Below are 19,792 nucleotides of genomic sequence, written 5' to 3'. Positions count from 1 at the left end.
AAACCAGGAGCACACCCCTGTAATGCAGAACGAGCTATAGCAGGGGTAGGCAACCTATGGCACGGCACACAAGTTGATTTTCAGTGGCACTCACACTGCCCGGGGTCCTGGCCACCGGTCTGGGGAACTCTGCATTTTAGTTTAATTTTAAATTAAGCTTCTTAAACATTAAAAAAAAAAGTATTTACTTTACATAAAACAATAGTTTAGTTATATATTATAGACTTATAGAAAGAGACCTTCTAAAAATGTTAAAATGTATGACTGGCACGTGAAACCTTAAATTAGGGTGAATAAATGAAGACTCTGCACACCACTTCTCAAAGGTTGCCCACCCCTGAGCTAGAGAGACACACTGCTCCCAGGTGACCTCTCCCTCAAGTGCCCTGGCCATTTACGTCCCAAACACCTTATCTCCCCAGAACTGGGAAGTTATGTACATCCCTTTGCTAAAATCCCTGTAAAACACAGGCCCGCTGTCTTTAGGAACGGTTTATAACAGCCTGGCAGCAGGCCGTGTCTGAGGGCAGGGGAGCCGGGATCCCAGCTGCACTCAGACGGGAAGAAGTAGAGTTGCTCCACTTGTGCTCAAGTGTGGGCGGGGTGGGGGGGAGCACTGCTCCGGGGAAGGCCAAGCTCTCCTGGGGGGGGGGGGGGGGGGAGATGTTGTCTGTCCCTGGAGCAGGCCCGCTTACCAGCTGGGGAAAGGGACGGTCTCCGTGCTGGGGCTCGCTCCCCCGCCCCTGTGCTGCCAGGACACCTGGTCCCAGCCGCTGGTGGCTTGCCAGCGCCCGTGCCCCCGCCTCTTGGGCCAGCGTCAGCAGCTGCTGCGGGCTCCCAGCCCCCCCGCCGCGCTCAGCCCCGAGACTGGTCGTAGCCCCGCCCCGCTCTCAGCCCGGCGCCGCTATTGGGCTACGCGCCCGGCTCGACCCCCTCCCATTCCCCGCCCCGCTCCCTCTGCGCTTGCGCAGGCGCGGTGCCCGCGGGGGGGCCGGGCGCCCAGGCGTTCAGCACCGCCGAGCGGCGGACAGCTCCTTCCCCCCGCGGCCGGAGCCTGCAGCGAGCCCGGGCGAGCCGCCGCGAGGCCATGGAGGGGGCGCCGGCCCCGCAGGAGCAGCCGGCGGCCGCCGAGGAGCAGGCGGAGGGGGGGCGCCGGGAGCAGGGGACCTGCTCGCCCAGGTATGACCCGCAGCGCGTCCCTGCAAAGCCACCTGGCCTCGCTCGCCTCGTCTGGGCCTCCCCACCGCCCGCGGGTCCCCTCCCTCTGCCCCGGCGCCAGCCCCCAGCCCCCCGCCGCTGCCTCCAGAGGCTCCTTTCCCAGCCTTTCCGGGGCGCCCGGGGACCCGCCGCTGCCTCCCGCCAGCTGCGCCGCTTCCCTTGAGGCCGGCCCCGCCTGGCCCCCCGCGGCTGTGCTCCCCCTGCCATCCCCCCCAGCGCGGGGCCGGCTGCAGCGACTGGTGTCTGCCCCTCTGAGCCCAGGCAATCGGGGGTGGGTGAGTGAGTGAGCTCCCCACAGGGGCTGCCAGCCTTCACGCCCCTAGCTCGCCTCCTCCTGTCCCCTCCCTAAGGTGCAGCACGGTGCGAGTCGCAGCAGCAGCTGGTGGCGAGAGTGCCCGCCAGACTCCAGCTGCGATTGGCTTTGATCATCCAATATGACCCGAAGAAGAGACTGGCGACTAAACACAGGGCTTTCCAGTTCAGTGGGGATGGGACTAACTCCTAAGCAGGTTTCACTGGCGATATCAGACAAGCCTCTCTGCACATCTGTCTCCAGATTGGATTGGCGTTTATCCTCGAATTAAAACGACACACGCTGCCCTAGATCCCCGAAGAGAACTGCCTGTCGCGTCAGCCAGGATTTTCTCAAACAGGGTAGAATATCTAATTTACCTGCCTCATGATTGCACAAATAAGGGAAATATATGCAGATTTTGCACCTATTTCCACTTCCAATGTAAGAATGAGCAGGGCTATTAAAGTCGGCTGTGGATGGTGTCCTACAGAAGGGCAACCGCACTCCGTATGATTCTGGGGATGACCTATCCTCGGTAACCGCCACATTTATAACAAGCCAGAGGGAAGCCATTAATAACAGCTACAGATCTGTGAATGGTATTTTTTCCTGCAGGGCACAACTGAATAAAATTCTAACCAGATATTATCAAAGTAAGGAGGCTGAAAGATAGGCATGGGAAGACAGTGATGTGGCATTAGGATGTAAGACCTGAAAGCATTGGGAATACCTATTTTTTTATTAGTCTGCTTCTGCCTTTAAATAAGGAGACATACACATACTACAAACCTCTGTGGGGGTAGATATGGAGAGAAATCTATACTGGAGTGATAAAGAGGTAATCAGATAGTTAGCTGTCAAATGCTATTTGCATACATACATTCTGATTGCTCTGTTTCCAAATGATTTTGCTTGCAAAACTGTGAGTCCCATATATCATTATGATCTGCATTTGTCTGGGCATGTGATTTAGCCTTATGAATTATAAGTTCTGTAACAAAATATGATATATTGTTAAAGTTATTCTTAGTATTTATTATGTGTTCTCGTACTATCCATAATGTCCTAGGTGCTGTACAAACACAAAAAAGGGCACATTCCTTGCCCCCAAAGACTTTAATCACAGTCTAAACAAAACTCTGCAGCCTTGGTCATGTCCTTTATGCTATATGTCCCAATGCATAGCTTACAAAATCAGTTACTATGCATATATGCACCGTTACAGTAATTTTCCTAAGAAGCCCAATAGTCATTTTATTATAGGGCAAAGGCAGCCCTAAATATTTAAACAGATTTTCATTTGTTATTCAGGAGGCATAGGACTTCCAAATTACCTAGATTTTCTAGTTGATCAGAGCATAGAAGAAGATCAAACTAAACTAAATATATTCATAAAGGCAACGAGTTTCACTTTTGCCTAATACAAATAATAAACTTTACATTAGTGCTGAGATTAGTCCAACCTGCCCAAGGAAAGTGGGCAGTCAAATCTCCTTAGATAGGTTTGAAAATCTCAGGCAAGAAGTCTGTGTGTTTTGGTTAATAAAATACTCATGTACTAGTCTAAAAATAAACCCTTCCTATAACATTTCACAATAATTTTTTGTTTTAAATCTTGGGAATCTGGTGACATAGAAATGACCAGTCAAATCCTGCAACATTTGCTTACTTCAGGTGAACAGCTCCACTGAAATCAATACGATTACATACATGAGTTACAATTACATGTGTGAGTAAAGATGGCTGGCAGGTCAGACTCCACTTTGAGCTTTATCTTGTGGTTTATAGTCTCATGCTCAGTTACAATAGAATTTATTGTAATAATGTACAATTAGACAGTGCCTCCTCACTCACACACACACACACACATATATATATAATTTAGTTAGTTAGTTTTAGTTTAGTTAGACATTTGTATGTGGCTTTCTATACAGATTGTGTGTGTGTGTGTGTGTGTGTGAGTGAACTAAACATTTAGCTTCACATTTCCTATCCCTTGAGCTTAGTGAACTTTTGATTGAATTTGCCATCAGATAGCTATTGATGCCTCAAAAGAATAAGTTTCCTTAGGCCTTTTCTAGACTAGGATATAAAGGTGTTGTTTTGGGTGTTTGTGTTTTAAGTGTATTAGTTAACATTTCAACTAACCCATTTTAAACTCTAGTGTACACAGGGCAAATTGTACTTAGAAATTGTAGAATCATAGAACCATAGGGTTAGAAGGGACCACAAGGGTCATCTAGTCTAACCCCCTGCCAAGATGCAGATTTGTTGTGTTGTGTCTAAAACATACAAGACAGATGACTATCCAGCCTCCTTTTGAAAACCTCCAGTGAAGGAGCTTCCACAATCTCCCTAGGCAGTCTGTTCCATTGTCCTACTGTTCTTATAGTTAGGAAGTTTTTCCTGAGATTTAATTTAAATCCACTATGCTGTAGTTTGAACCCATTGCCTCTTGTCCTGCCCTCTGTGGCAAGAGAAAACATTTTTATGGCAGCCTTTCAAGTATTTGAAGATTGCTATCATGTCCCCCCTTAATCTCCTCTTTTCCAAACTAAACATACCCAGTTCCTTCAGCCTTTGCTCATATGGCTTGCATTCCATCCCTTTGATCATCTTTGTCACTCACCTCTGGATCCTTTCCAGTTTCTCTACATCTTTCTATACATTGGTGATCAAAATTGGACATAGCACTCCACCTCAGGCCTTACCAGCGCAGAGTAGAGAGGTATTATCACCTCCCATGACTTGCATGCTATGCCTCTGTTAATGGAACCTAAAATTGTAGTTGCCTTTTTTGCAACAGCATTGCATTGCTGACTCATGTTGACGTTGTGATCCACCACAACTCCCAGATCCTTCTCTGCAGTGCTGCTACCAAACCAGTTATCCCTTATTTTGTAGTTATGCATTTGATTTTTCTTCTTTAAGTGTAGCATCTTACATTTGTCTTTGTTGAATTTCATTTTGTTGCTAATAGCCCGGTTTTCCAATTTATCAAGATCCCTCTGAATTTTAGCTCTATCCTCCAAAGTGTTGGCAACCCTCTCTTGCTTTGTGTCATCTGCAAATTTGATCAGTGTGCTCTCTATTCCTACATCCGGGTCATTAATAATGATGTTAAACAACACCAGACCCAGAACAGGCCCCGTGGAACCCCACTTGAGACTTCTCTCCAGTCTGACATAATTCCATTAATAGTTATTCTTTGTTGTTGGTTGTTTAACCAATTATGTATCCACTTAATGGTAGTTCCACCAAGCCCACATATCTCCAGCTTACTTATCAGAATGTCATGCGGAACTGTGTCAAAAGTCTTGCTGAAGTCCAGGAATATTATGTCAACTGCATTCCCCTTGTCCACCAAACCAGTTACCCTGTGAAAGAAGGAAATGAAACTGCTATGGCTTGATGTGTCCTTGGTAAATCCATGCTGACTGCTAGTGATTATCCCCTCATCCTCTAGGTATTTGCAAATTGAATGTTTTATACATTACTTTCCCAGGTATTGAAGTCAGGCTGACTGGTGTCTAGTTCTGCGGCTCCTCCTTCCCCCACTATTTAAAGATGGACACTACGTTAGCTCTTCTCCAGTCTTCCAGGACATCTCCTGTTATCCATGAGTTTATAAATAGTATTGCCAGTGACGCCGAGATTTCTTCAGCTAATTCCCTCAGTATTCACCTTCTTGAGTGAATAGCATTCAGCTCAGGATATCAAGTCTTTTGTTTATTATGTGTATATGTTTATATGTGTCTTTGAATACAATTGCATCAATAGCTATTTGGTAGTAAATTCAAAATTATGTTTAGCAACTTCAAAGAATAGGAACGGTAAAGCTAAACTTTTCTTGTCAGTGGAAAGTACAAATGTGGGAGGCAGTCTTTTGCCATCCCATTAATTTTTCAGACTGATTTATCATACTCAAGAGTCCCATTAAAAAGATTGCAGGTCTCCTCAAGGATAGATTCTGCTGCTATGGTGAAAAAACCTGCAGATTTTTTTTTCAGTGTATAAGATATTGAGTATACAAAATATTGGCCAATGGAAAGAGTGAAAGTAATTGGGCCCCCCTCTAAAATTATTCTGTAATACAAATTTTTAGTCAGTTAAATAAATAACAAAATTATTAGATCTTCTCTTTCCCACTACTTGCAATTTTAGGACCCAATCCAGAAAGGTGCTGATCACCCTCTACTTCTATTGACTTCAGTGTTATTCTTGGGATGAATTTAGTCCATTTTCTGTGCATAAGAGAAAGGGGGAATTGAGCCTAATAGCGCTGTGACTGAAGTCAATGGGAATTGAGGGTGCTCAGTGTCTCACAAGAGATCCTCAGAACCATGAAGGATTGGCACCATAAATGTGCATGATATGTAGGACTTCTGTTTTGGGGGGATTGTTAATTTTAGGGCGGGGGGGGGGAGATATTTTTAGTAATTTTTGAGTTTTATGTAGATATCCAAAAAATCAAGGGTTTGGGGGGCTTTCTCTTTGTATATACTTTAATGGGTAATCTTTCTTATGTTCCCTAGTGCAATTACTATATTAAAGCTCATTAGGCGATTTTTAGTGTGCACCAGCAGGGTCTACACAGACTAATCAATTAACAACATGTTCATGCACACCCCTGTAGCCCGCATAATTACTCTGTGTAGATAAGCCCTTAGATACAAGAAACTATTTCCAGTGTTTTTTTGGTGTTTATTGGATAATCCCTGATTTCTTTCTTTCTTTCTTTCTTTCTTTCTTTCTTATAATTGTTGATTGGTTAAACCTAAAATCAGAAGCCTTAATAATATTGTATGTACACATTATCAAAGATGCCTTCCCAAGAGCCTGGACTGATACAGTCACAAAATTCTTATTGACTTAAGTGGGAGCAGAAATGGGCTCCAGATTGTTTCCTCTTCTATTATCCCAACCATGTGACATACACAGATGGGGTCAAATTCATCCTGGTATGATGCTACAGAAGCCAATGACATCTCACTAGTGATGACTTTGGGCTATTGTACTTATCTTTCCCAGGATATTATCAGATTCCACTAATAACTAAGGCCATGTCTGTACTACAAAATTATGTGGACGTAACTTATGTCGGCATGCAGCCACCACAGTTATTAAATCACTTGTGCGTGAGCACACTTGACTCCTTGTGTTGGCAGTGCACATCCTCACCAGGATGCTTGTATCGATTGTATTGCCAGTGTGGGGCATTGTGGGATGGCTCCTGAAAGCCAGTAGCAGTTCATGTAAGCAACACGGTGTCTACACTGACACTGCGTCAATGTAATTACATTGACAGTGGCTCTATGCCACTCGGGAAGTGGGTTCTAAATTGGTGTAGAGAGGCACTTACTTCAGCGGGAACCAAATTTAAGTGAAGACATTTCCACAGCTAGGTTAAGACAAGACAGCCTGCATTGACTTACCCATTTAGTGTTGACCAGGTCTAAAAGCCTGATCTAAAGGTCATTAAAGGCAGGCCCTCATTTAATACGGTGCAATACTAAGATTAAAAAATTAAACATTCTTAAACATGCTAGCAACATATGAACAAACCATAATTGTTGAACAGTATTTGATCCTGTCATATTTATGATAGTCTTGTCTCTTCTTCCTGTTTTGTTTTTATTTTATTTTATTTTGTATCCTATAACTATTTTTAATTGCTTGTTATGCAGAACATTAGATGACAGTTTTAGCTTGAGTGCTTGATATATTCTGATAGCGTTGTGCTGCTTTTCTGTTATCTCTGCCTTGTCTCTGAATGCTTGCAGCTGTGAGCTCCCAGTGTCTAAAATATGGTCCTTTTATAACCTTAAAAATGTTAAATCAGAGAAGAACTCATTCCCTCTCAACTATTGTGTCACATTTCCATGTTGCTGGTGTCATATTCCTAGTGCTTGAGAAAAGAGTCTGTCAGTATGTCTATTATAAACCTCTCTTTAAATTGTATTATAGTGCCCCTTCTAAAAACTTCTATTGTAAGTCTCAGTAAAAATTATATCACGTCTAGACAGAAACTTGGCACACAGTATTAGGTCTTAGCCCAGGAGGATTTTTTTTTAATTTGAAGAAAATTGGTAGAATCCATATTTTAGGTGAGGAAAAACCCAATGAAACGAAAAAAATGATTTTTTAAACAATGAATTTTTGCAGGATTTAGTCCTTAATATGAGTGAGGGTCTTTTGAGGGGAAAAAGATACAGATTGACTTTTTTTGTCTTGGGATTGTAATTCCTCCGTTTTTAAGAGTATGTGAATGGTGATTACTGCTACTGATTGGCTAGAGTTGTCCACAGAGCTAGTCTGTTATATTTGTTACCTCCCCTCTCTTCTTGTCACACACCTGCTTTTTTCTTTTATTCCCCTAGTACATCTTGTCTTTTAGGCTGTAAGTTCTTTGAGGCAGGGATTGTCATTTAGGAACTGTTTGTACGGGGTCTAGAACAATCAGGCTTCAGCCTCAAGGTGTACCACAATATAAATCAGGGGTAGGCAAACTACGGCCCACGAGCTGGATCCTGCCCCTCAGGGCTTTGGATCCGTCCCGCCAGATTGCCCAGTGCCGCTCTCAGCAGTGGCTGGCCCAACGTCCCTGTGGCCCCCGGGCCCTTGCCTCCAGGCACCGCGCCCCGCAGCTCCCATTGGCCGGGACCAGGGAACCACGGCCAATGGGAGCTTCGGGGGAGGTACCTGGAAGTGCGACAAGGGCAGCGAACACAGAGCCCTCCGCCCCGCCCCCCCCCAGGGGCCCCAGCGCTTCCTGGAGTGGCGCGGGGACAGGGCAGGCATGCAGGGAGCCTGCCCTGGCCCCGGTGCGCACTGCTGCCATCCCAGACCCCAAACCCCTCCTGCACCCCACCCCCCAACTCCCTGCCCTAAGCCCTCTGCCTGCACCATGCACCCCTCCTGCACCCCAACCCCCTGCCCTGAACCCCCTGCCACACCCTGTACCCTTCCTGCATACCAACCCCCTGCCCTGAGCCCCCTCGTATGCCCCGCACCCCTCCTACAGCCCAACCTCCTGCCCTCAGCCCCCTCATATATCCCGCACCCCTCCTCTGCCCCAATCCCTTGCCCTGATCCCCTTCCTGCACACTGCACCCCCTCCCACACCATGCATTCCCTCCCATACCCCATCCCTCTGCCCCGGCTCTCCATACAATTTTCCCACCCAGATGTGGCCCTCGGCCCAAAAAGTTTGCCCACCCCTGATATAAATTATTAGTAGATAATAAACAAAGACATTTAAATTACTTGGGAAAACAGTGAGTGATAGCATCTTGCTAGGTAACAGATTTGTATAACATTTTCAGAGGAATATTACATCATTGAGACAGTATCAAAATAAGAAATACACAATGGGGAAAATGCAGCAGTTCAGGAAGGTAGTGAAGCCCATATATTTTTCAGAATGGGTCTCATAGACCCACAATACAGCTCTCCTTAAAAATGCTGGATTTGTTCCCTGCTCCTTTCTCAGTTTGAGTCACATGCTCTCTCCCACTGCATGGCTCAGAGAGAAGCAAAATTACAGAAATGCTGGAGAAATGGGGTTACTGTGCAGAGGGGGATGGTGGCTATGTGATATTGTTTTTCTGCCATATGAAGCTGCTTCTGCCACAGTGCCTGAGCTCAGTTCCATGTGACTGGATGTAGTCAGCCAATGGGAAGGAATTGGGGACCAGCCAATTTACACAGCATGTTTGCAGCACTAACTCTTCCTCTACAGCTTTTACACTGTGTGCATGGGAGGTGGGGGGTCAGTCAAAGACCATGTAGCACCTAAGCCACAGCCACGTGTGAAGCTCGACAGCATGGCACAGATCCAGACTCTAGGTGCATACATGGGCCAAGATCTGTGGGCTGGCCTCTGCTAATCCCATGACTCATGGATCTGTGGCCCTTGCTCCTTGCATGAGCCACACCCTCTGCTTGGTCTGCATCGTTGTTGCTCTACCTTCCAGATGGGATAAAGTAGTAGTAAGGAGTCTAGTTAGGAGTCATTAATTGTTTAAGCTTTCCTGCACATTTTCACAGGGGAAGAAGAAGATACCATCTTTGTTCTTTTGCTGTTTCTGATTCCTCAGGTGATGCAAAATTTTGTTGTCTGTGCTGTGGTATTGTCTCAGGAAAGCAATGTAACAAGGTGACTAGTACAGTTTCATAAATTTGATTTTCAAATTGTCTGAACATCTTAGTGAAGGAGGAAACTTACAGTGGAGACCAAATTTTCATAAGATTACTGCTTCCCAGAGGATGGTCATTTAATCCAATCCAGCAGTTGTGCCATAAGTAAGGGTAAGATTATGTCACGGAGATCATGGATTCCTTGACTTCCAGAGACCTCCATGACATTTTCTGCTTCAGCACCAGGGCAGTGGGACTGGAGCTGTCAGCCGTCAGGGGCCCTGGAGCTCCGAGCCACCATCGGTGGCAGGGGCCCTCAGAGCTCTGAGCCACCATGGTTGGTGGGTGGAACCCAGAGTTCTGAGCTGCCACGGGAGGTGGGGGGACCCGAAGCTCTGAGCTGCCAATAGGGTTGCCAACTTTCTGATTGCCAAAAACTGAACACCCTTGCCCCGCACTCTGCCCTGCCACTTCCCAAGGCCCCACCCCTGCCCCGCCTCTTCTCTGAGGCCCCACCGTCCACACACTCCATCCCCTCTCCCTCTGTCACTCGCTAACCCCCACCCTCTCTTAGTCGCTCATTTTCACTAGGATGGGGCAGGGGGTTAGGGCGCAGGAGGGGGTGAGGGCTCCGGCTAGGCTCCCACCTGGGGCCAGAAATGAGGGGTTCGTAGTGTGGGAGGGGCTCCAGGCTGGGGCAGAGGGTTGGAGTGCAGGAGGAGGTGAGCGCTCTGGCTGAGGGTGAGGGTTCCAGGGTGGGGCCAGAAATGAGGGGATTGGATTGCAGGAGGGGGCTCTGGGCTGGGGCCAAGGGGTTGGGGTGCGGAAAGGGGTGAGAGGTGCAGACTCTGTGTGGCGCATACCTCAGGTGGCTCCTGGAAGTGATTGGCATGCCTCTGTGGTCCCTAGGCAGTTCCTGGCCAATAGGAGCTGCAGGGGCAGCACCTACGGGCAGGGGCACCATGCGGAGCTGCCTGACCGCCCGTACACATAGGGGCCGGATGTCGCCGCTTTTGGGAGCCACACAGAGCCAGGGCAGGCAAGGAGCCTGACTTAACCCCACTGCGCCGCTGACCGGACTTTTAGCGTCCTGATCAATGATGCTGACCGGAGCCACCAGGGTCCCTTTTTGACTGGGTGCATTCCGATCGAAAACCGGAGGCATGGTAACCCTAGCTGCCAACCCTGGAGCTCTGAGCCAGCTTCTCAGAGAGGCAAACATTGTAAGGAACACAACCAGCAACGGTAAATAACAGGAGCAGTTAATTTCAGTCTGGTCCTCCTTGCTCTCTGCCTCCCTCCCCTCTCTTTGTTTATCTCTTGGGTTGCATCCAGCTGGGTTTGACAAAATGAGGCTGTGAGGTCACCACTGTAGGCTGCTACTTTTCTGTGCCTGAGAGAACATTTTTGGCCACACAGCCCCAAAATTGTTGAATATATCACATCACCCTGATTGGAAATTATCTTCCAGAAGATGTTCTTCTTTCAGTGTTGTTAGCTTCCTGTTCAGTTCCAGTATCATTAAAGCATATGTGCAGATGATTCATAAATGCACTGATCTAGCCAGTCCTCCCTTTCCCCGCCACAATAAACAAACACCACAAACTCCTTCATCCTCTTCTCTAATATGATTAGAGTCTACACCGCAAAATAATAATGTTATGACCTGGTACAGGCAGACAAACGTGAGCCAGTCTATGATTCAGGCAAGGACTGCAGCACATAAAATGTTGAGGCTGCCAGATCGACAGCTAATTGGGATTGTAGGCTCTGCAGACTTTGAAATCTTCAAAGCTTACACAGGTGTTTACCAACCCACAATTATCCAGAAGCTTCAGGTCTTCTGTAAGACCTTTGGATAACCAAGATGACACTATAATCAGTTGGAGAGAGTACAGCATAGGGCAGCTAAGATGATGAATGGAAATTAGGTGCTTACATATGATAAATGATTGACAGAACTGGCATTATTTAGTCATGAGTGATGATTAACAGGTGACTTAAGTGAAAGATTTAATCTAGCTCAAGTTATTATAAACTATGAAGTTCTTGGACAGGCCAAGGTCAAGCGTATCAGCTGGGAGGGAACATCTGGAGGAAGAATTTAAAGTGGCATTATTTTACAGGCAGGGTGGTGAATAGGGGGAATAGACTTCCACTAGGAGTGTTAGAGTCAAGAATATTCATGTATTTAACTATAATTGGATGCAATTGAATAAATTAAAGGGTTATCTGTCCATTTTTATGATCAGTCATTTTTGTAGCTGACTGCTTTTCTGAGCATGTCAGGAGGAATTTTTCACTGTTCGTTTCCCCCATTTCCCCAGTTGGCTTCACAGTGTTGTGCATGACAATGTTTTTCTCCTCCAGTAATACAGATAGACATGGCAGAGTAGATATTAAGCCACTCTAGATATGAAAAATCAATTAACAGTTTCTAGTCCCACTCCACTATCTAGCACCAGCTCTTTAAAGGAAGAAAAATTATATTTTCACTGGATGTATAATTTTTTGAAAAATCCAAATATCTTATAGGCATTAGATCACCAAAATGTATTGAGGACAAGTTCTTGTTTCAGAAGGTGGAGGCAGCCATTTTAGACTTGATTCTGAATACCAGCGAGGAATTAGTTGCCAATCTTAAGGTAGAAAGCAGTTGACAGTGATCATGAAATGATAGATTTCATGACTGTATGGAAAGGAAGAAGTAAGAGCAGCAGAATAAGGACAATGGACTTCAAAAAAGCAGACTTTTACAGGCTCAGAGAACATGTAGCTATGGTCCCATTGGAAGAAAATCTAAGGAAAAAGGAGTTCCAGACAGCTGGCAGTTTCTGAAAGAGAAAATATTATAGACACAACAGCAAACTATCCCAATGAGAAGGAAAGATAGGATGACTAAAAGAAGCGCAATATGGCTCCATCAGTAGCTCTTTAATGACCCAAAATTCAAAAGCAAATCATACAAAGTATGGAAACATGGACAAATTGCTAAGGATTAATACAAAATAATAGCACAAGCATGTAGGAACAAAATCAGAAAGGTTAAGGCACAAAATGAGTTATTTTGTGAGACATAATAGGCAATAAGGAGAGGTGCTATAAATACGTTAGGAGCACCACTATTTAGCAAGGAATAAGAGCTAGTAACGGATGACATCAAGAAGGCTGAGGTGTTTAATGCATATTTTGCTTCAGTCTCCATTAAAAAAGTTAATTGTGACCAGATGCTTAACACAATTAATATTAACAACAAGGGGGAAGAAATGCAAGCCAAAATAGGGAAAGAAAAAGTTAAAAAATATTTAGATAAGTTAGCTGTATTCAAGTCAGCAGTGCCTGACAAAATTCATCATAAGGTACTTAAGGAATTAGTTGAAGCAATCTCAGAACCATTAGCAATTATTTTGAAAATTCATGGAGGACAGGAGAGGTTCTAGAGGACTGAAGAAGGGGAAAACATAGTACCCGTCTTTAAAAAGGGGGAACAAAGAGGACCCTGGAGAATTAAAGACCAGTCAGTCTAACTTCAATATCCAGAAAGATACTGGAACAAATTATTAAACAATCACTTTGTAAGCAGTTAGAGGATAAGAGGCTGATAAGTAATGGTCAACATAGATTTGTCAAGAACAAATCATACCAAACCTACCTAGTTTCCTTCTTTGACAGGGTTACTGGACTGGTGTATGTGGGGAAGCAGTAGACGTGGTTTATCTTGATTTTAGTAAGGCTTTTGACACATAAGCTGATTAGAGAAAAGAGGTCTAGATGAAATAACTATAAGGGGGTGTATAACTGGTTGAAAGACCTACTCAGAGAATATTTATTAATGGTTCACTGTCAGTGGGAGGAGATGTGTAGTGGAGTCCTGCAGGGGTCTGTCCTGAGTCCAGTACTATTCACTATTTTTATTAATGACTTGCATAATGGAGTGGAGAGTACAGTTATAAAATGTGTGCATGACACAAAATTCAGAGGAGTTGCAAGCACTTGGACAAGGTTAGAATTCAAAATGACCTGGAAAAATATGAGATTTGCTATGAAATCAACAAGATGAAATGGATTAAAAATGAGTGCAAAGTACTGCCCTTAGGAAGGAAAAATTGAATACAAAATGGGGAGTAACTGGGTTGGCAGTAGTACTGCAGAAAAGGATCTCAGGGTTATAGTGGATCACAAACTTAATATGAGCCAACATTGTGATGCAGTGGGAAAAAAGGTTAATATAATTCTGGGGTGTATTAACAGGAATGCCATATGTGAGACACAGAAAGTCATTTTGTCAGTACCGGTGAGGCCTCTGCTGTAGTATTGTGTCCAGTTCTGGTCACCACACTTTAAAAAAGATATTGATAAATGGGAGTGAGTCCAGAGGAGAGCATAGATATGATAAAAGATTTAGAAAATATGACCTATGAGGAAAGGCTAAAAGACTGGATATGTTTAGTCTTGAGAAAAGAAGACGGGGGGGGGGAGGGGGAGAGGAGAGGGGATGGGACCTGATAACAATCTTCAAATATGCTAAGGGCTCTTATAAAGAGCACTGTGATCAATTGTTCTCCATGTCCACTGAAGGTAGGACAAGATGTAATCAGCTTAATCTTCAGCAAAGGAGATTTAGGTTAGGTATTAGGAAAATCTTTCTATCTCTAAGGATAGTGGAGTACTGGAATAGGCTTCCAAAGGAGGTTGTGGAATTCCCATCATAGGAAGTTTTTAAAAATAGATTAGGAAAACACTTGTCAGGGATGGTCCAAGTTTACTTGGTCCTGCCCCAGCACAGGGAGAGAGACTAGAAAGATGACTTCTTCAGGTCCTTCCAACCCTACATTTTTATGATTCTATTATTCTAAAAGTGTAATTTGTCAGTTTGGCAACATATCTGTGAATTATTGTTTATTTTAGTAAATCTTGCTTGTTTAAATTGTACATAATAAATATCAAGAAAAATTACGGTCAAGGATACAGGAAATAACAATGACATATCATCTTACAACATAAAAAGGAAATGAAAAAAGATCTAGAATTGGCCATCGTATAGTATGGACCACAATTCCAGAACTCTAACTAAAATTCAGTGCCCAAAAACTTTAACATAGAGTTAAAATTGACTGGCAGTGCCTTCGACTCTTCCAGGTCAAGTACACCTATACTTAAACCACTGAAAACCAGGAAATAAACAGTTAACATAAAACAAACAGACTTCTAAAAACCAGAAAATATAGGGTTAAGGTACACACCAGCCCTGCTTGGATCCTTAGCTCTGCCCCCTGGAGCTGGCAAGAGTCATTGGGGTATACAGTAAGTGTGTTTCAGCCAAGGCTGCTGTATAATAAGTAGACACGAGGAAAGATTAAGTAAATGTTTTTCATGTATTCTGTCTCACAGGATTGTATTCTCTCATTCATCTGCATGCACTCCAACTGCCCTTCACTGTGTTTGGGACAACTATGTTGACTGCCACAGGCATTACTTTAACAAGGCTTCAACAAGTTCAGGCGAGATCTTAAATTACATCCCATAAACAATATCGCTGGCATCTAGGGTGACCAGATGACAAAGATGAAATATTGGGACGGGGGGGGGGAGGAGGGGAAACGCGACAGAGGAGAAAAAAAATAAAAGCCAGCGGCAGAGCAAAAAAAAAGCCGCTGGAGTGCCCCGCCTACAGCCCCGTCTCCACCCGACGCTATGGTGGCCGCAACAGCTGAGCGCAGCCCGGCCCGGAGTTGCCAAGCCCACATGCTGTGCTAGATCCCCGGGGCAGCCTGGCTCGCTTCCCAGCTGCCCTCCCGACCCGGGCCGGGCCGCTCTGTTAGCCATGGGCGTGGCGCAGGTGGCCCAGGCCTGCCTTGCCTTCTACTGGGGGCTCGGGCGGAGGGAGCTGCTGTGGGATCTCTGCCGGGCCGTGCTCACCTTCCTGGAGAAGCTGGACTGGAGCAGTTTGCAGGGTGAGTGCTGGGGGCCACCCCCTCCCTCCAGGCTTGCGCTGCCATACAGCTGATCAGCGCGAGTGTGGGAGGGAGGAGGAATGCAGCGTGCTTGGGGAAGAGGCGAGGCCAGGGCAGAGATTTGGGGAGGGATCCAATGGGGCAGTGAGGGGGCGGGGCCAGGGTGGGGATTTGGGGATGGATCCAATGGGGGAGAAGGGGCAGGGCTAGGGGCGGGGGGGGGGGGCGAGAGCCCCTCCATGCTCCACCTGTGCGCCGGAGCGGAGGGCAAAATTGCTTTTTGTCCAGTGTCCCGACCGAACATCGGTCGGGACGTGGGACAAACAAGCAGATATCAGGACAGTCCCGATAAAATTGGAACGTATGGTCACCCTACTGGCATCTGATTTGTAGTGGCATATTTTGCATTCCTATAGGCCAATAGAAAATCCGTACTCTTATGTTGCAAACTACCTTTATCTGGAGTCATAGCACAAATCACTTGCTTGAATGTCTGGATAGGTCTTCCCACTAATCCATTTGTGGCAGGATGGTAAGGAGCTGATGTGACATGTTTGATACCATTTTTTCTGACAAACAACTGAAACTCTGCAGTTGTGAATTGAGTTCTTTTGTCACTGACAATCTCTTTAGGCACTCCTGACTTTGGAAACAAGATTCTTAACACTTCTACCATCTGCAGTGATTTAGTTGAATTCATGTAGCATACTTCAGGCCATTTAGAGTGGTCACCTAGTGCAATCAAAAACATATGTCCCATAAACGGATTAGCATAGTCTATGTAGATTTACTGCCACAGGGTTTGGCCACTCTCAAGGATGCAAAGGAGCATGTTTAGGCATGTGTTGTGGTTTCTTAGCAAGCTGGACATTGTTTTGCCATTTCCTATATTTGTGTATCATTCCCTGGGTACCACACAAAACATCGGTCAAGAACTTTTGTTTTTACAATTCCCAAATAGCCGGTCATGTAATTTCTGGAGTACATGTGACCTAAGCTTCATAGCAGTCTGCATATGCTTGACAAACTGCATTTGCATGTTTGTTGGTACTTTTGAACTCAGTATTATAACAGTGAGTGCCCAAGAATATTGCCCACCTCTGTAATTGTGCTGCAGCAGCCATTACTAATACTCTTTGGGTTAAAAATTTAGACTAGAAGTTGATTATCCATAACTAGAGTAAATGGTTTCCTATAGTGTTATTGATAAACGTTTTCCTCACACTAACCTCAGAGCTTCTCTATCAATTTGAGTTACATTCTGCTGAGGTAACAGATCTAGAAACAAAGTCAATGGGCCTTTCAGTATGAAAACAGGCAAACTTTAGAGGCAAAGATCCACTATAGTGTGCAAGGATTTTTTCAGATGCTGTAAGCTTCTTGCCCTCATCAAAAGCTTTGGTGCACTGTATGGACCAACACCATTTCTGTCCATTGTGTAACAATTCATTTGGGAGATGTAATATGGTTGCTGTGTTACGCAAGAATCTATAGCAATGTGGTAGAAATGTCTGTCCGTTCCAGCTGAGGAATAAGGAGAGATGGACACAGCTAGTCAAGCAAGGAGCCCCGGGAGGGGCGATCCCGTTTATTTCAATTGCAATTGGGTTCGAGCTTATAAGTCAGCAAGAACCCCGAAAACACTTACACCAAAGTATTATATACAGTTTACTATGATAATCTATCGCTCTATGATTGGCCAAAATTTGCTATCATTACCATACATAATTAGCAAGTTACATATATCTGCCCCTCTTGTGACCCCTTATTGTTCATCTACTTGTCCCCTCCCCCCCCCCCCGTGTTATTTTGCAAACCAAGCAGTTAGTTATGTACAGGACACAGGCACAGAAAGTTCCACTGTCTGCAGGTTTGGAGTTTGGCTACATTTCTTCTCGAAGGAACTTCCTGAGTTAAGACTACCTATAGCTGACGCTGCATGTTTCCCTTCTTCTTTCTCCCATGTGTACATGACAAATTTGCCCCCTGGCAGTTAAGTAGAATAATTTTATTTCAGCAATAACTGACCATCCTCCCAAAAGAAAGTAATTGTGACACATTTTTTGGTTGGGATGCTTTAGGGATAGCTTCAGCTGTCTTTTGTAATTTATGCGATCCATCTTTGTCAATGGTATGGCTACAATACATAACTGAGTCTTTGAAAAATTCACATTTTCCTTGTTTGCTCTAAGCCCAAACTATGACAGCCTCACACATGCCTTCTGGAGGTTTTCCATGTGCTCTTTATCACTAGCTCCCATAAAATGTATATCGTCCAAATAACACCGAGTGCCAGGAATACCCTCTAATTCCTGGTCCATGGCTTCCTGCCAAGTAGCAGGTACAAGTGCTATTGCAAATACTAGCCCATCTCTCATCAATTATGCCAGTAGCGATTATATGTGGCTCCAGTCTCTTGATGTAGGTGGGTCAGTTCTTTACTGAGCTATCAAACAAGTTTTGTTTTCCCCAAACTTCCAGACATTTTAACCCCTTTTTCCCTTTCTAAATGAATAGTTCACTCATACGCTCAGTGGCGGTAGGTTAGTTTCCTTTAGTTTCAGTTCCATTAAGCCTCTTGGTTACTCTCTGTTTCACTGTATTCCTGGATTATGATCCTATCCTTGTCATTAATTGTTGTGTCTTTTGCCCTTTACACAACAATAAGAGCTTGAAAAAACCATAAAGGAACTGTGGAGTCCAAATAACCATGACACAACATGGAAAACTTAGTTACATATTCACAATGCTACTCTACCAGGTTTCTAAAACACAAAACACAGTAAGCATCCCTACCAGGTTCACAAACTATTAAAAGTACTACTACCCAGTTGCCATACACTACACAAATTACCTACGGATGTGGTGGAGTCTCCATCACCTGAAGTCTTTAAATCCATCTCAGATGTCTTTCTTAAAAAAAATGTAGACCCACTAGCTCAACCACAAAATATGGGCTTGATGCAGGCCTTACTGGGTGCAGTTCTATGGACTATGTTATGTAGGATTTGGCCTTGATGATCATAATGGTCCCCTCTGACTTTAAAATCTATTAATCTATCAAAACCTTTAGACTGAGAGATGTGATCCCATACAGGGCCTTTCAACCACTCTAGTACATGATACAATTGTTCCATGTTTTCTCACAGAGAGAAAGTAAACCCAGAACCTTGCCAAACCTGTCTTAATGTGCCAGAGATCAGGAAGACTGAACCAAGCCGTGGTGGAGCTCCCTGGGAAAGAGTCTGTCCAGTCCATCGGTGCCCTATCACTGCATCTCCCAGCTTGGTGAGAGGTCGTCTGCCTTCCTCCAACCACATGCTTGAACCAATGTCTGTTCAGTCCAATGGTCAGGTGCCATCCAGCTCCCAGGACTCACATCAACATCACCTATATTACCATTGCAACCAGCAAGAACCTAGAGACAGCTATGCCTTGCCCCCACTGCCAGGGCATGGAGAGAGGGCCACTTTGTGCTCCCACCATTCCAGTGGGGATTCTTTACCAGCTGCCCACCACGAGACCTCTGAAAGTCAATGGAAACAGTGGTCACATGACCAGCAGCAGTCACGACCAGTGCAGCGCCACATTGTAACAGTCAGGTAAGCCAAAGTCTGTACAGGTTACAGGGTTACTCACAATTACAGCTGGGCAAAATTTTTCTACTCAAACTTTATGGCAAAAAAATAAAATTTGGTGACACCAAAATATTCACAAATTTATGTCAATCTCACTGAATTGTTTCAATTGAGGGAAAAAACCCTAAAAATTCTGAAAAATAAAAAATGTTTTGTTTGACATTTTCTAAACAAAGCATTTCAATTTTTTTTATTCAAACTGACTTTTTATGTTTAAATTTCCTTTAATTCTATTTTTAAAGAATTAAAAATGTTAAAAATTGATTGAAATCTAACCAAACATTTCATTTCCGGTCAAATGAAACATTCAGTTAGACCCAAAACAACTTTTTTCTTACTTTTGATTTGCTGAAAATTTCAAAAACATATCATTTTCGCATCAACCTGAAACAATAGGTTTCCTAATTTTTCAAGATTGCCAGTGAAACAAAATATCCATTATTCACACAGCTCTGCTCTCAATTTCTCTTAGTGCTTTGGGATGTGCTGGGAAGGGAAAGTGCTGTGCTAGAGAGGTGGTGAGGATGGAGATGGGGACCAAGACTCTG

General features: G+C 44.6%; 1 protein-coding gene across 2 annotated transcripts in view; it reads left to right on the top strand.

Annotated features, from left to right (window-relative positions):
* Positions 1-1,105: 1,105 nt before the first annotated feature.
* Positions 1,106-19,792, top strand: part of DISP2 (dispatched RND transporter family member 2) — a 40,725-nt gene continuing 22,038 nt past the window's right edge. Inside the window, exons 1-2 of one of the 2 annotated variants that reach the window (XM_054024773.1) lie at positions 1,106-1,179; positions 18,756-19,208. In XM_054024773.1, coding sequence (XP_053880748.1) covers positions 18,925-19,208 — 284 coding nt within the window. In that variant the 5' untranslated portion in view covers positions 1,106-1,179; positions 18,756-18,924. Of the gene's footprint in view, positions 1,180-18,755; positions 19,209-19,792 lie in introns of those variants that run through there. The other variant, XM_054024772.1, reaches the window with a different exon arrangement.

This window comes from Malaclemys terrapin, chromosome 4 (genome assembly GCF_027887155.1).
Source record: "Malaclemys terrapin pileata isolate rMalTer1 chromosome 4, rMalTer1.hap1, whole genome shotgun sequence".
NCBI classification, from domain to species: Eukaryota; Metazoa; Chordata; order Testudines; family Emydidae; genus Malaclemys; species Malaclemys terrapin.
The sequence above is the reverse complement of the archived record's forward strand: the minus strand, read 5'-3'. Positions and strand labels throughout refer to the sequence as shown.